Here is an 18,029-nt window from a genome sequence, read left to right on the forward strand (position 1 = left end):
CTACTTCAATGAACAATGGCTTCTGAAGCTAAAGCACACTAGAGTTGGTGCCAGATAACAGTTCCTCAGTCCCAATGATTTGTTTCTGGCTCTATCTTATCTTTTTTCAGCAGCTGAGACCCTGGAATAAATGGCTGAACGGAATAGCACCCCGGTGACAGAAATCATTCTTTTGGGCTTTTCACTGCATAGGGGGATTGAAATCATTCTCTTTCTGTTCATTTCAGTGGACTATACTCTAACTTTGGTAGGAAACATTGGGATGATTTCACTACTCCAAATGGGTGCTGAACTTCACATGCCCATGCACTTTTTCCTCAGTAATCTGGCCTTTCTTGATGTTTGTTATTCTTCTTCAATAGCCCCCAAGTTCCTGGAGACCCTCCTGACCTAGCACAGGTCTATATCTTTCCATGCATGTGCAACACAGCTGGGCTTCTTCCTGAACTTCTTGATCTTGAAGATGTTTCTTCTTGTGGTAATGGCTTACAACCACTATGTGGCCATCTGCAATCCTCTTGTCTACAAGGTGATCATGTCCCGAAAGGTGTGTCTGCAGCTGGTAACAGGCCCCTACTTATACAGCTTTTCTGTTGCTTTGCTCCACACAGTTGTTACCTTCCAAATGGTCTATCATGGCCCCAATATTTTTAATAACTTCTACTGTGATGATGTCCCTTTAATGTTCCTTGCCTGCTGGGACTCCAGCCTCAAAGAGGTCTTGATTTTCATCTTCGCTGGATTCAACATGACCAGCCCTTTGACCACTGTCCTTATTTCTTACTTATACATTGTGGCTGCCATTCTGAGAATCCAGTCTACAGGAGGGAGGTACAAAGCATTCTCAACTTGTGCCTGTCATGTGACTTCTGTGACTATATTCTACAGGACCCTGATCTTCATGTATCTGCAGCCAAAACCGAACCACTCCCTTGACACAGACAAATGGCCTCAGTGTTCTGTACAATAGTCATTCCTATGCTGAACCCCATGATCTACAGTTTGAGGAACCAAGAGGTAAAAAGTGCCTTGAGAAAATCCATTGAAAAATGTTATGGCTTGCTTCTAATAAACTTCAAAAAGTGACTTGGAACAAGACCATATGCAGATGTGTTGATTTTATGATCTTTAGATGAAGTTAATACATTTTTACCATTTTTCATATAAGTAATATTATTTTATACATGAGTTCTATTTTTATATAGTTTATAACACATTAAATATTTAAAGAAAGTAGAATTTAATTTTTTAACAAATTACTGCTGTTTAGGTATGTGACTCATAGTTTAGACCTGGAGAGTTTCTAGTCAACTAATAAGAAGATTTAGCTGTTCCTTGGAGATGTGGTTTTGGTTTTGTATACTAGCAGAAGACAGAAAGGGGATAAGGAGGGTGATGAAGTAAGTTTCTTGTCCACCTTCATGTCAAATGGTACAGATTTTAGAGTGAAAACACTGAATTATAATTATGACTTTTAAGCTCTTAAACTGAATTGGCACCATCACAGAGAAATTAGTCTTGAAAGTCATCACTATCAATTGTCAAGGGCAAGTACTCAAGAAAAGAGAATATCTTTGCTGTTATTTTGGTATTACTTGTTTTGTAATTCCATAGCAGAATGTTAAAAAGCTAAGACAGTAGTGCAAAGTTTATGCAGTAAAGTGGAGGGTGGGAAAGAATTCATGACTCAAGAGCCATATTTCTGACCACCAGCAGCAAGGGCTCAAGCTGAGACTGGCAATGTGAGTAGGACTTAAAGGTTAGTGCGTCATACAGGAATCTGTGCCTTTCCTTTGGGATTCAGATAAGGTTGCTACAAAGTCACAAAACTACTAAAAGTATACTTGCTGGACTAATTCTCAGCGCCTGTCACAACCCAGAGTCCAGGGCCTCTCAGTCACAGCAGGTTCAAGTATTCAAAAGCCTTTCTCAAAGGCTGGACTCAAGAACTGTGGGAACTAAGCATTACCCCTCTTTGAGAAAGGAATTAAGTCAGAAGTTGAAAATCCCTTAAAATGGAAATTATCTTCAAGAGTAACTATGAAGCACTTGAGTTCAAAAGTAGTATATTTAGGTAATGTGTTATAAATCCATTTTTTTGTTAATAATGAGCTGAAGTCTATACAATAATAACCGGGTTCCAAGGAGCTACAGAATGATTCCACTTTCTAATTCATTGGACTAGTTGTGGGATGGAAATGAACATTCCCAACATTCTCCAATAGGTTATAATTTTCCCATTTTATTTTTTTTCTGTTTCATGTACACAGACAAATAAACCATTCACCAGTTTGTTTTTATTACCCATGGACACTTGCACATCTTGTGTTTGCAAGGCCCTGGCAAAAGTGGGACACATTTAATGAGGGAGTGAACCAAGGGTTTTCAGAAGCATAGTCTCTGTGGAACTTTTATGGCCAGGCTGCTGTCTGTCTCTTTGGGTTGTATTTGCAGTTAGCCATGGGGAAAAAATGTGCTTCTCATCGTTCCTGATAATAAACTGTTTCTAATAAGTCTTAATCCTACACCGCATGCCTTTTTCAACACTTCAAAACCATTACCACTACTCTACCTAACAGATCAGAACTGGGACACTCAGAAGAATATGGAGACTTGGGCAGTGGAGACAGACACTAGGAAATGGGGAGATCAAAGTCAGGGTCATCTTCCCAGGCATTCCATCCACCATATCACAGTGAGAAGGAGGACTGGGGCATGGCTGGCCCAGCCTACTACAACATGATCTCATCTTAACTAATTACATCTGAAATAACTCTATTTTCAAATCATGTTAATCTGAGGTACTTGAACTTAGGACTTCAATATATATTTTGGGGGGACACAATTCAACCCATAAGGAACAATAGCTAAAGATGTGTGTCAGTCACATGTCTGATGAAAGCTTACTTAGTCCATACCTACAAACAGTGCAGAAAAAAATAGCTGGGAAATCCTGAGGTCAAGAAAAAGGCTTATAAATATCTAAAAATGCTAGTGCAGAGAAGTGGCCCAGAAGTTGGGACAATTGGAGGCCATGACAAGTCTAAGGACTCATCAAAGCAGGGGGACAGAAGGGTTATAACCCAAATCTAAGACCAGAAGTTTGGGTTTTTACCTCCTTCTGGTTAGGACAGAGGACCAGGGTTACTTTATTCAATACCAGGAGAATAGGCAAATATCTGAGGAGATTTTTATCACCCTCAAAGAAAAATTTGCTCTAAGAAGTAGAGAGGAGATGACAAGAGTCATATTTCTGAAAAAGTATTATAAGAACACTTTAAGGGAAGATGAGGATACAGGTTAAGTGGTATAACTAGTGAACCCCCCAATTACAGTGATTCATTCAATAAGATAGAATTGTATTTCTCTCTCAGGCAACAGTGTGAGTTAGGGGTTAAGGTAAGACCATTAGACGTTCAATGTGTGGCTTCCATGTTTGGGTCTAGGGCAAGAATTTCAGTGGCAACGTTTTTCAGTGGGCAGGGGAAAGGAAATATCCAGGTCTAGTGGCTTATACCTTGAGGTGATGATCCTTAGGTTATATTCATAACATTCTACTAACAGCTCATTGACAAAACTTCATAACAAAGTTATAGACCTGGCTGTTAAGAGAAAATGAGAACTGTAGTTTATACCTGGATGGTCAGCATTTTTTAAATAGTAGCAATATCTCTGCCCTGAGGATCACAGAAAATACGGTCTTAGAATGTCAGGTCATAATGTCAATCTCTATGAAAGCAGTTATTCCATGAGCAGCCCTACATTTTGTGCTTCACACTAACCCTTTAGAAACAAACATGAGTTGTTTAAAAACATTTTTTAAAATGCTTTGTTAACATAGTTTCCAATACCAACCAATGGTACCCTTTTCCCCTACTCAGATTTTAAAGTTATGAATAAGAATTCCCTTTCCTCCACCATCTGCCTTTCCTCGCATCCATTCTAAGGAAAAGTGGCCCATGCTTATTTGGCATGTTAATCTGAGCTGCAATACTGTCTCTTAATTAGTGCATCTTACTGGTGGTATTGCTACAACTATATGCTGCTTCTCAGAGTCCTCCCTCACATATGCATGTGTGTACCCCTTTTAATTAGATAAGCACTTATACAAGGATAAACTCACTCATTAGCAATAACTTCTACTTTCCATTTGCCCTATATGGGTAAGTTAACAAGAATCAGCAAAGGTAGACAGATTTGTATTCTACTTGTAGAAAGAACGGAGTGTAGATGATGTAGGCTGTAGATGCCCCAATCTACATAGATAAACTGAACAGTGAGCTTTTGAAGATTTTTAATAAGACCCAAAGGGATACCATTTTGACCTGTATTTACTACATTGGAATGCATGCTCTGTGCAACAGCATTTAGTTGACAGTGTTTGCTATCTGGGTGATTCACTCCAGGTGCTAAAAGCTTGGCTTAACCTGGGAGAAACACAACCAAAACATTGAATGTGAGTAGGAAGAATTGGCATCAAATGATAGTTTCAAATCATGTCAACCAAAGGTTTAATAGGACAAAGGTCAGACTTTAAATATCAGAAACCTTATACTGATTTATTTTTTATTATGATGAGGGCAGGAAAAACTTTAGTCATAAACATTTAACCCTTTTAACATCAGGGAATTTATACTACAATCTAAAACAAAAAATAAGGGTAATTAAACAGATTGTTGAAATACAAACATTACTTACTATAAAACAATACATACTGAGGACAAATCTTATGATTGTATTGAGAAAGTAGTTGTAGGTCCTGAAAACAATTTCATTTTCAAAAATCCATGTGTACATAAACACTATAGAATACTTTTTTGGTAAATCAGTGTCTATCAGCTTCCTGTATTCATAGAAAGGAGATGAATTCTTACTTGTTCTTTCTCTCATGAAATATATATGCAAAATATATCATAGGAAACTATGTTTGATTTCAACAAGAGTGCCTCCAAATTAAGATTTTCTATCTAAACTTATTTATTAGTTCTTCCAATGACTACACTTAGCACAATCTTGTATACACTGTGAATGACATTAATATTCAGATTCAATAATATGGTTGCATATAGAAGATGAAGTAAGCTAACCATTCAAGTCTATTCTTGGGGTAAAGCATCACTGTATTAGTTTAAGCCTTTGATCATGTATAAGAGGTGTCTTTAGAAAATCTTTTTTGAGCTAGGGCTTTTATGCCTGGGCATTTATAATAGGTAGCATCACACCACAAAAATAACTACAGTAGTTTCACTTCCCCAAGTTTGCCTTAATGATTGCTTTGTTGACTGCCTCTTTCACATCCTTGTTTCTCAAACTGTAGATCATAGGGTTCAACATAGGGATCACTGTGGTGTAAAATACAGCCACTATTTTCCCCTGCTCCACAGATTCTTCGGTAGGCCGCCTAAGATACATGAATATGAGAGTCCCGTAAAACATGGTAACAGCTGTCAAGTGGGACCCACATGTGGAGAATGCTTTCTTCCTTCCATCAGCAGAGTGCATGCGTAGCACAGCTATGACAATGAGGGTATAGGAGATGAGGACCACTGAGAGGGAATATGTGAAGTTAATTCCAGCAATCACAATCATTGTGTATTCTTTGATGTGGATGCCCCCACAGGCAATCTTGATGAGAGGAGGGTCTGCACAATAGAAGTGGTTGATTTCAAAGTTTCCACAGAAGTACAAGCCATAGGTCCATAGTGTGCATATTAGACTAACAGAGAATCCGTAGACATAGGGCACAGAAATGAGCCGAACACAGACAGTCCTGGACATTTTACTGCTGTAAAGCAAAGGGTTGCAGATGGCCATGTAGCGATCAAAGGCCATCACAGCCAAGACATAGACCTCCACATGGACAAGGGCAATGAAAAAGTAACACTGCACCAGACACCCTGCATAGGAAATGGTTTTTGTCTTTGATAATAAGTTTTCCAGCATTTTGGGGGTGACATTGGAAGAGAACCACACATCCACAAAAGACAAATGACTCAAGAAAAAGTACATAGGGCTCTGAAGCTGGGGACTGATGCTGATCAAAATGATCATACCAATGTTTCCTAGTAGAGTGATTATGTAAACTACTAAGAACACCACAAAAAAAAGAACTTGAAGTTCCTGGCGACTGGTTAATCCCAGAAGAATAAATTCTGTCACATCCGTGAAATTTGGCATTGTCGTCACATAGACTCAGTCTGTTAAAGTCTGTGGAGAAATTAAAAATAATAGAAAATATAAATGGATTTGTTGTATTTTTGAAATTTTAAGTCACATTTATCTTTTTTCTAATTCAAATAATCTAAAAATTGATGTGAATTTCTCACAATGTCCAAGATAAGAATATATAGGCATAATTGTTTTCTTTAACAGGTGTTATAAGTAGTTACCATCAATATTTATCAGTTTTCTATTTGTAAAAGAAAAAATTACATTAGTTGCTAATGCATTTTAAAAATAGGCCTTTATATTTTGCGAGATTATGACACTAATGTTAAAATCACAGGGAACAAATATGACTAAAGTCAGACTGAAGGTTGTCAAAGAATGGTTAAATCCTATTCCATATGGACTGGTTTATTTTTAAAAAGTGTTAATATTCATATGTACATGGATTTTTGAAAATAAAATTGTAGTCAGAATTTTCAACTAGTGTCTCAACACACTGGTATTACAATCTAGTTATTAACATATTTGTCCCACTTAAGCCAGCATATGATATCACAGGCTTCCTAATATGAAATTTCTAGTCATATTTTATTTTGTTTAGCTACGTTATGCTTGTCTGATTGCCACTATTTGCAGGGGTGAGGTAAGAGGGACTTCACAGCCTAGACTCTCTCAGTTGTACAATTATCTCAGAAAAGGAAACTACAAGTGGTCTAATCACCTAGCACCCACTATCAAAATCACATCAATAGATAAATGCCTCGGGGTACAGTTTAAGTAACATGTTGTAATGACTAGTATGTCTTGTTTCAGGGAACCAATCAACTCTATGCCTTATTATTCATATATAAATTTGGTGTCACTGCAAGAAAAAGCTCTTCAAACAACATATTCCTGTCTTACTGCACCTCTCCAAGAGCTAAACACTTACCATAAGTTCTCAAGGATTTAAATATAGGATTAGCACAATCTTGAGAATTTAAGCTCTGCATAATAATAGTACTTAAAGGGTATATTGCTGAACTACAAATGGGCCTGTTTGCAATCGCTTACATTAATTTATTTTACAAATATCAAAGCTAATTACATGTCAAATATATTTGTTGCATCTACAACTAATATAAATTACTTGTAGATAAAAATATGAGGGTGAACAAAGTAGATAAGAGTCTACATTCCATTACACTTTATTCTTGTTGAAAATGTATAAGTAATAAATATACAAGTAAGATAATTTAAGGATGGAATTGCTGTAACAGAAGTATAGCTTACTAATAAGATAAGAAGAAACATGGGCACAGACAATGGGGGAAATTGACTTTTGGAGGAGGGGTGGGACAGGTTAGGGGAGAGCAACAGGGAAAAGGCATGACATGCTTAAATGGACAACAATAAATAAATTTTAAAGAGAAACATGCTCATTTCTGAATATTGACTTTGCATCCCCCTGTTTTGCCAAATTCACATATTAGGTCGAGTACTTTTTTGATGGAGTCTATGGGTTTTCTATGTATAGTATCATGTCATCTGCAAACAATGATATTTTTGCTTCTTCTTTCCAATTTGGATGCCTTATTTTTCTTTTTCTTGTCTGATCACTGTGGCTAGGACTTCCAATACTATGTTGAATAGAAGTGAAAGTGAACATCCTTGTCTTGTTCCTGATCTTAGTGAGAAAGCTTATAGTTTTTGCCTATTGAGTATGATGTTGGCTACAGGTTTCTTGCATATGGTCATTATTATGTTGAGATATGCTCCCTCTACTACCACTTTGCTGAATATTTTTATCATAAATGGATGCTGTACCTTATCAAATGTTTTTTTTCTGCATATGTTGATATGATCATGTGATTTTTGTCTTTCCTTTTGTTTATGTGATGTACTATGTTTATTGATTTATAAATATTGTACCATCCTTGCATCCCTAGGATGCATCCCACTTGATCAAGGAGTATGACCTACTTAATGTATTGCTGAATGCAGTTTGTCATTTTTTTTAACATTTAGCATCTATTCTCATCAGCAATATTGGCTTATAATTTTATTTCCTTGCTGTGTCTTTAGCTGGTTTTGAGATTAGGATGATGCTGGCCTCAAAAAAAAGTTTCAGAGTTTTCCCTCTGTTTGGATTTTTTGAATAGTCTGAGAAGGATAGGGATTAGCTCTACCTTAAATATTTTATAAAATTCTCCTGTGAAACCATCTGGTCCAAGGCTTTTGTATGCTGGAGTTGTTTGATTACTGCTTCAATTTCACCAGATATTATTGGTCTGTTCAGGCTTTCTGCTTCATCTTCATTAAGTTTTGGAAAATTATATTTTTCTAGAAATTTTCCCATTTTATACCAACAATGAAATATCATAAACAAAAATCAGGAAAGATCCTATTTGCTATAGCAAAAAGAAAAATAAAGTACCTAGGAATAAACCTAACCAGGAAGTAAATGATCTGTACTCAGAGAACTAAACAACACTGAAGAAAGAAATTAAGGAAGACACAAACAAATGGAAGCATATACTGTGTTCATGGATTGGAACAATCAACATCATCAAAACATCCACCCTACCCAAAGAAATTTATAGATTCAACACAATCCCTATTAAAATTCCAATGACATATTTCACAGATATAGAACAAACATTTCAAAAATGTGTATAGAGTCATAAATGACCCAAATAGCCACAGCAACTTTGAGGAAGAAGAACAATGTAAGAGGGATCACAATACCTGATAACAAACTATATTACAAGGCCACAGTAATTAAAACAGTCTGGTACTGACATAAGAACAGACACATAGACCAATGGAACAGCATAGAAAGCCCAGAAATAAATCTATGCCTCTATGCTCAATTAATATTCAACAAGGGGACAGAAGCATAAAATGGAGTAAAAATAGCCTCTTCAACAAATGGTGTTGGGAGATCTGGACAGCTACATGCAACAAAATAAAATGACCACCAACTTACACCATACACAAAAATAAACTCAAAATGTAGAAAAAACTTAAATATAAGTTATGAAACCATAAAAGTCCTAGAGGAAAACATAAGCAGGAAAATCTCAGATATTTCACATAGCAATATTTTCACCGATATGTCCCCTAGGGCAAGGGACATAAAGGAGCAAATAAACAAATGGTACTTCATCGAATTTAAAAGCTTCTACACAGCTAAAGAAAACAACACCAAAATGAAAGGGAGCCAACTGTGTGGGAAAATACAGTTGCCAACGATACCTTGGACAAGGGTTTGATATCCAAAATATATAAAGAACTCACATGACTTCACACCATGAAGACAAACAATCCAATTAAAAAATGAGCAAAAGACCTAAACAGACGCTTGTCCAAGGAGACCATATAGAGGGCCCAGAGACATATGAAAGGATGCTCAGCATAACTATCCATCTGAGAGATACAAATTAAAACCACAATGAAACACTTCTTCGCACCAGTCAGAATGGTCAACATAAACAAATCAACAAACAACAAGTGCTGGCAAGGTTGTGGAGAAAAGGGAACTGTACTGCACTTTAGGTGCAAATGTAAACTGGTGCAACCACTGTGGAAAATATTATGAAATTTCCTCAAAAAACTAAAAATAGAGCTGCCTTTTGACCCAGCAATTCCATTGCTGTGATTATACACTAAGAACCCTGAAACACCAATTCAAAAGAACCTATGCACCCCAATGTTCATAGCAGCACAATTTACAATAGCCAAGTGCTGGAAACAGTCTAAGTGCCCATCAGTAAAGGAGTGGATCAAAAACTGTGGTACATTTACACAATGGAATACTGCACAGCAGAAAGTACTGAGGAACTCGTATCCTTCTCAATAGCATGGATGGAACTGGAGAGCATTATGCTCAGTGAAATAAGCCAAGCAGTGAGGGACAAATACCAGATCATTTCACCTTTAAGTGGAACCTTATCAACAAAACAAATAAGCAAGCAAAATACAACCAGAGACATTGAAGCAAAGAACAAACTGACAGTAACCAGAGGGGAGGGAGAAGGGGAATAACAAGGGACAGAAGGGGAAGGGTGGTCAAGGAACATACATGAAGGACACATGGACAAAGCCAAAGGGGATCAGGATTAAGGATGGGAATGGGGGTGAGTGGGGTGGGGGAGAGTCATGGGGGCAAAATGGAGACAACCATACTTAAACAACAATAAAACAATAATAAATAAATAAATAAATTGAAAAAATTAAAATTCTCCCAAAAAGAAGAAACACACTAAAAGTAAGCAAGGCATGTAGAGCCTAGAAAATGATGAGCAATCTAAAGCTTCTGAAAAGAAACATAAAAACACATGTATAACATTCTAAAAAATGCTAAGAAATAAGGGGAGGCGGAGTACAGACAGACTCGTCAAAATGACCTCTCTGAGGAGGTGGCCACTGAGTCAGTGAGAAGTAGCCAGCTGTGTAGAAATATGAAGGAAGCAGTGGATGCAAATGCAAAAGCTCAGGAGAGGAAATATTAGCCTGGCATGTTGAACATGAGTGCTGCTGGAGGCAATCCTTTATATGTTAAAAAAACGCATGAATTCTTTGATGATATCATAGCACCTTCCATTATTAGCAGGGCCCATTTGAGAAGTTCATTAATCTCAATAAACTATTTTCTTACCGCTGAAATGCTTAATACATAAATTAAATATATAATACATAAAATGAATTGAGCACCTTACAGACTAGACACTGCCGTCTCAGTTCTGATCTCAGTTTCCCCTTCCTGTAGAGTTCCATGATTGTATCTCATCTGTTTTGCTCTTTATAAGTATGGAAATGCTTAGGCAGATGAAAGCTCAGATCAGGGATTTTTCTGTGTAAACATTCCTAACGTCGCTGGAGGATCCCATAATTCTCTAATGAACAGAGTTCCGCTTTGGTTAATGCTACTATTATCTCATTGTCAGTATAAAACATATAAAAAGCATCAAAGTATCAGAAAACATAAATTAATACTACTTCTCTAAGTTTGCTTCAGTCCTTGTGTGATGTGTTTATTTCTCTTCCTCTACACATAGTTACTGGCTTTGTGGTAGGAGAGTTTACCTCGTTCATCCCAGGACTCTTTAAAATGCCTAGCTCGGATGTTACATAGAACAAATATTCAGAGATATTCACACATATGATTTCTTCAAAAAGTGTCCAGTTATCTAGATCTTCATATAATGTATTATAATATTCCAATATTATTAAAACTCTCTGAAAAAAAATTTTCTAGTGACAAGCATCTCAACTTTATAATATTAGTAAGAATATTCACTTTTATTGAAGGCTCAGGAAACCTCTTGCATGCAAATGTTACAAAACAGGTTCTATTAGCACTGTCACTTTACATATGAGGAAACAAGTTCACTGAAAGCCAGGAAAGTCTCCATGGGTCAGACATCTACCAATTGACCAGACTGAGGTACAAGCCAATTACTTTAACTCCAGGGTGGTACCCCCTAATAACCTTATATTGCTACCTCTCTGATAACCTATTATTCTATTTTTACACATTCAAAATTCAGTTTGATTATCCTCCAAGACTGAATAAATCTATCCTTTTAATATGAAACCCTTGATGGAAAGAGCTTAGTTTGACCCTAGAACGGGCTGAACTACAAAGATAGTGGACCTCTGCTTCTCCCTATCTTTCCTTAGTTAGGTAATCCCAGAGACCCAGGATCAGATAAGCAAGGCACTTCTGAGATAGAGCTAGTTTATTGCACAAGTGTGCATCATCTATGAAAACAATTAAAAATACAGAATGTGAAATTTATAAATAAAAAACCAAGTTCACTTTTATTAACCTTTCTGGAATTTTTCATGAAGAAAAATTACTTGTGCAATCATACTTACTGACACAATATCCTCAAACTTCATTAATGTATTTTTAAAACAATGATGTGCAAATTAATGGAACTGGTAAAGAATAATAGATGAGTAAAAAATGAGGAGTAAAAATTTTGTACATACTTATTGTAGCAAGATCATTCTTAGGAAGTTTTGAATAAACTCTGAATAGAAATAAAAATATTTACCAGTAATATAATTTCACAAATTTAAACACTGTAATAACAATAAGGTTTCAGTCTTCTCTTCAAAACAGGGATAAAAATTAGACTTGCATTCATCTGTATTGCACAGAATACAATTTAAGGACCTACCTTCAGCAGAGAGGACAAGCAGATGATAATTTCTTACAATATATAATGGAATCTGGAACATTAATAGCATCTCCCCCCAAGGAACAATCCAGGTAATTATGAAAGGAATAATGATTACAATTCTAGAAACATCTCAGGGGTAGGAGAAGCTAAGGGGTGTTAATTGGAAAAACAATTCTTTTAATAAAATTAAGAAATAAAAATTCTTGATACCATGGTACAATCTCTCACTTTCATATTTGTTCTGTCCTCTTTCATTCACACTTGGTGCTTATGCATGTCAGAAAAGTATTCTCGGCTTGCATCATGCAAAACTTTAGGCAGTCACTTTCTTTTCTGTTGTATTACAGTTCTAATAAACATCACGTGTCAGGATGCATGATCATAGCAACCCATGCCCTGTGCTTACTTTTTTTGTTTGTTTACAGGTGCCCGAAGCATCAAAAGTATAGATCACTTGGAAACATTTAGGGAGAAAGTATACAGTTAAAAGTATTCATGAAGTAGTCAATTGCAGAGCATTTTGGCTTGTGCACTTTAAGCTTTTCGGGGAGTCAGTAAAGCATCAACTTTGGTCAGACATATCAGGAATCAAACCATAGTTCTACCACTATAACTACGTAACTGTGAAAAAGTAACAATTCCCAAGCTCGATACTTACCTGAAGAGTGGGGAAACTACTATGTTGCAGTGTGACTTAATGATCTCAGATGACATAAGGATAACTTTCACAACAATGCCTGTTTCACATGACACACTCAAAAAACTGAAATTATGCAATTTCACCTCTAAACACTTTATAAGTATGATCCCACCATCTCTATTGTTGTGACTAATATTATCCATATGTTGAAGAATGAAAATATGCATATGGGAAGTAACTATGAAATTAAGTGTTTCTACCAGGTTTACATAGTTAGCAAGCTGAAGACCCAGAATGCAACCTTGGCTTGTTCATAAACTCTAAACTGTATACTATCTCAATGTAACCTGAAAAATTATAGACATAGTTGTGCTCAAGCAGTTTTCTCCTGAATTCTTCAGTTCCCAAGTACCCAGAATTCCTGAGTTCCTCCTAATTCACTATGGAGAAAATGCATCCAATGAACTTTTTCGCACCAGGTTATTATGATATATTATGTACCCTTTCAAGAAAATGTAGCTTTGAAAAGAAGAAAGTGTGTGTGTGTGTGTGTGTGTGTGTGTGTGTGTGTGTGTGTGTGTTAGAGACAGAAAGAGCATGAAAGAGTGACAAGGGGAGATGTTGAAAGATAACAAAGATGATAAATGTAGGAATTACTGTAACAATAAAATCTATTTTAAAACATGTTTTACAGAAATATCCTGAATTTTCAGCTAATGTCAAAATTTCTTTTTAAGTTCTGTCAGCTCGTGGGAATTATGAACCAGAAGATATTGGACATAATAGCCTGCAACCTGAAAATTAACTAGATGAATAACAGAAATTGAATACTCCAAAGTCACTCACAAATTAACTTTTTAAATTTTCAGTGATCTAATGATTTTAGCTTTCTCCTCTTTTTTTAAACTTGATTTTTCTTGTTGACACTACTACAGATGTCCCCATTTTCCTCCCCTTTGCCCCTTCCATGCAGCCTCTGCCACCCCCTTCCCTCAGGCAATCACCACACTGTGTCTGTGTGTGAGGATAGGTTCTTTGGCTCATCCCTTCACCTTCTTTCATGCTGTCCCCACCCCCGACACTGTCCACCACACACAAATTAATTTAAAATTTAGAACATGATTTAACATTGATCTTGGGTGCCATCATTCTTCATGTAACATTAAAGTAATTCTCTCAAAAATTCAGTTGGGAAAACATTTAGCCTTTGAAAAACAGAAGCAACAAAGGTTATCCAAATTTACCTGCTAACAGATTATGAATATTAAAATGTGTTGGGGACCGCCCTGCATGGTATCAGAAGCTGTAACCCCCGCCAAGGCTAAGGCTGAGGGAGTGGCCTTCGACCCTAAACCAGCAAGGAGACAAAAGCTTATCTCCCTGGCAGGAACGCTGCTTCTGCTGCTTCATTCATAACTGAACCCCAATGCTTGGTCAGTTAGCCAATGATGTATAAGATTCCCCAAAGGGGGGAACAATCTAGGACAGGCATGATCACGTGGGAGGCCCCCAAGAAAGGACTTTGTGGGCTACAGCAAAAGGGGGTGATGGACCCTCACCCCTCGGCTTTGACGTAGCCTGAGTCCTCATTGTCTGGGTGAAAATCTCCTTATCTCTTGGTTGCCTTACTTCCCTTGCTCCACCTAAGCCTGAAACAATGACTAGGGTGGTGCAGCTCTATGCTGAAAAGGGCAGATTCCCCAGGATGATCAGGCCTAAGAAAGAATATATAAAATTCTGTGAAACCTGCTTTGTTTACAATGCTCAGTAGAATGATAAGGGTTCAAGGAAAAAGTAAGTTTGTTCCTCAAAGTTTTACAGCTCTTTGATCCTGACTCAAAATAGGCCCTCAGACTTCCTTGTTATCTATTGTTTGATCCTTACTTCCCGGCAATGTTTCATGAGCTTTACCTAAACTCCTATGCAAAGGAAAACCAAATTAAAAGCCTCTCCGGAGGGGGAACGGGGCACAGCGCACTCTCTCCCCACCAGAGAGAGTGGCCATTTCATTCCTACTTCCCCACAGGACTTGGTTGTCTCTGTATGTTTTTCTTGCGTGTTGATGAGCCATGCACAGCGTCCCGCAGTCACTGCCAGCTGGTGAATCGCATCAAAAATGCTTTCATATTATATTTTTAAGTATATTATAACACAGCTTATCAAGAGTTCTACAATAAATGCTTTTAATTTCAAAACAAATTACTTGTAACACATTCCAAAAGTAATATTACAGAAGTTAGATCTTAAATTCTTTATGGAGTTTATGGTTTGTAACCAGAGACACAGCAACACTGCAATTTAATCTAAAATAATGGTTTGTTTATATGTGAATAGCTTTGAGGAGTTGCCCATGATATATATGTGTGTATGTGGAAATGAGTTCATATGCATTTTGGGTTTTCCTTGGGGAAAATAAGAACAGAAAAAATGAAAAATGTTTTTCCTCATATTACAACCATATAATTTTATATTTTTATCCATGCAGATAAATTTGTAGTTACTTAAATGTGTAGTCTAAATCTGTGAACTACATTTCTGTAGCTACCCATGTCTGCATCAAAACATCAGGTTATTTGTGCAGCTACTGAGGACAAAGAGCCTTTAAGTAAGTTCTAGTTGTCAAGTTGCTGCTTCGTGCTGGTACTTCACAAAATGAGGCAAAACAGAGATCCCAATCATGTTAACATTATCCTGGCAGGACAGGTTATCAGTAATAAGAAAGAGAACATCCTAAATGTTTTATTTCTTTCAAAGACAAAAGTTATTTCAAAATATTTAAGTACTGTATTGACACAGATGTGCATAATATTCCATGTGCACATCATTTTAATGTGTTAAGTGGAATCTGGAGAGCAGTGCTTTCAAAATGGCCCATCCATCCAACAGTCACACCCACACTTCATTCAGACAGGACACCCTTGGTAGGGGCACACGACACGTGCACAGTGTGGTTGGCAACTTTGGGGATGAATTATGGAAGTCATTAGAATCTGTAAAAGAGAGACATCATGTTGTATCTCTTAAAACCCAAAAAGTTGAATAGGAATTAAATACCATAAGATTCTTATTTTCAAAGTAGTTGTCATTAAACACACCTGCACTTCATATTCAGAAAAACAATAAACATCACAGAATCTCACAGCCTTTACAAGGAATATTGTATGTTCTCATTCTAAAAAATTAAATAAAACATACTATTTTTTTCTGCCCCAGTTTACTCTCTCAATAAGCACATTGATATTTCCCAAATTCATCTAAGGCATTTTTTAATAAGATAAAAACCTGTTCATTCTAGCTAAGAATTTGAACAATTTCTATTAGTGTGCTAGTGAACTTTGACTCAAATAACCTTTCATTAGTTAATTTATGAAGTTTTAGTTATCCTCACTTCTTACATCAACAGAAATGGGTCGATCTACTATTTTTCTTGTAATGTGAGTCTTTCTTTTTTTTCTTTTCAATGTACAGTCTCTAGCTTCTGTAAAAGGTCTTTAGCTGTGTACTAAGCCACAATCTGCTGACAAATATAACATAGAAGACAAAATTCACTCAATTTTATTTTAATTTGTTGCACATATTCTGCTCATCACTTTGTTCACGGCCCCTTTCACATCCTTGTTCCTCAGACTGTAGATCATGGGGTTCAGCATGGGGATCACTGTCGTGTAAAACACAGCCACCATTTTCCCCTGCTCCACAGACTCCTCTGTGGGGCGTCTGAGGTACATGAAGATGAGAGTCCCATAAAATATGGTGACAGCTGTCAAGTGGGATGCACAGGTGGAAAAGGCCTTCCGCCTCCCTTCTGCTGAGTGCATCCGTAGAATGGCGATGAGAATGAACAGATAAGAAGTGACAACTACAGTCAGAGAGTATGAGAGGTTAATGCCTCCAAGTATGATCATGGTGAATTCTTTGACAAAGGTCCCAGCACAGGCCATTTTGATGAGAGGTGGGTCTGCACAGTAGAAGTGGTTGATCTCAATTTTCCCACAGAAGTATAAACCATAAGTCCATAATGTTGCTGCCAGACTAGTCAGAAAACCATATATGTAAGGGAAAGAGATCAGTCGAACACAGACAACCCTGGACATTCTGCTGCCATAGAGCAGAGGCTTCCCGATTGCCATGTATCTATCAAAGGCCATCACAGCAAGGATAAAAAATTCTACATGGACAAGGGCGATGAAGAAGAAACACTGTACCAAACAGCCATTGTAAGAAATAGTTTTTGTCTCTGATAACAAGTTTTCCAACATTTTAGGAGTAACATTGGATGAAAACCACACATCCACAAATGACAAATGACTGAGAAAAAAGTACATGGGGCTACTGAGCTGTGGACTGACCTTAATTAACAAAATCAGGCCAATATTGCCCACTAAGGTGATAATGTAGACCACAAGAAAAATGACGAAGAAGAGAATTTGCCATTCCTGATGACTGGTCAGTCCCAAAAGAATAAACTCTGTCACATCAGTGAAGTTGAGCATTTTCTCAATGTTAGTCACAAATCTCTGGGATAACAAAAAGGAAATAAATTTGAAAACCAAGTGTTAATCATTTATGACCATTTTCCCAATGTTAGTTACAAATCTCTGTGATCACAAAAAGGAAATAAATTTGAAAATCAAATTTTAATTATTTATTAATTTATACTTTTATCAAGGCCCACTTTCATTGTTTTCCTTGTACATGCCTATGACTGCTTTTTGCATTATTTTCAGCAGATCTCTGGTGGTCACTAAGGTGAATAAATACATGGGCTCTACTATATAGCATTTACACTAAGTATTGTGATTAAAACATGCTAATATTAAATATTGTGATTAGCCAGATTCCAAGACTACCTTTTAGACATCTCTCCTTTCCAATGCTGGCATGTTTTGGTAGTTTCACATTTTTTAGATATTGATAGAGAGTTATACTTCTCTTTTCATCATAAGTCAAAAATAAATTTTTATACCATTTTTTTGCTATTATAAATATATTCTTCATGAGAAAGCCAATTAATCAAATAACCCATCAGCTCCAAATGCCAGATAAAA

The 18,029-nt window shown here is 36.7% G+C and overlaps 2 protein-coding genes and 1 pseudogene across 2 annotated transcripts; 1 reads left to right on the forward strand and 2 right to left on the reverse strand.

Moving 5' to 3' along the window:
• Positions 1-130: 130 nt before the first annotated feature.
• Positions 131-1,086, forward strand: LOC123831471 (annotated as a pseudogene).
• A 4,158-nt stretch (positions 1,087-5,244) lies between these two features.
• Positions 5,245-6,177, reverse strand: LOC123831472 (olfactory receptor 5M9). Its single transcript, XM_045858351.1, has one exon. The coding sequence runs from the start codon at positions 6,175-6,177 to the stop codon at positions 5,245-5,247; it is 933 nt and encodes a 310-aa protein (XP_045714307.1).
• Positions 6,178-16,541: 10,364 nt separating this feature from the next.
• LOC123831429 (olfactory receptor 5M3) lies at positions 16,542-17,486 on the reverse strand. The gene has a single exon (XM_045858308.1). It carries the CDS (start codon positions 17,472-17,474, stop codon positions 16,542-16,544), a length of 933 nt encoding a protein of 310 aa, XP_045714264.1. The 5' UTR covers positions 17,475-17,486.
• Between the last annotated feature and the right edge of the window lie 543 nt (positions 17,487-18,029).

The sequence above is a fragment of the Phyllostomus hastatus genome, unplaced genomic scaffold, assembly GCF_019186645.2.
Source record: "Phyllostomus hastatus isolate PE091 unplaced genomic scaffold, TTU_PhHast_1.1 phas_scaffold_177, whole genome shotgun sequence".
In the NCBI taxonomy this organism is placed as follows: Eukaryota; Metazoa; Chordata; class Mammalia; order Chiroptera; family Phyllostomidae; genus Phyllostomus; species Phyllostomus hastatus.

Coding starts and splice junctions, on each gene's coding strand:
- LOC123831472 (XM_045858351.1), bottom strand. CDS start 6,177: ATGCCAAATTTCACGGATGTGACAGAATTTATTCTTCTGGGATTAACC.
- LOC123831429 (XM_045858308.1), bottom strand. CDS start 17,474: ATGCTCAACTTCACTGATGTGACAGAGTTTATTCTTTTGGGACTGACC.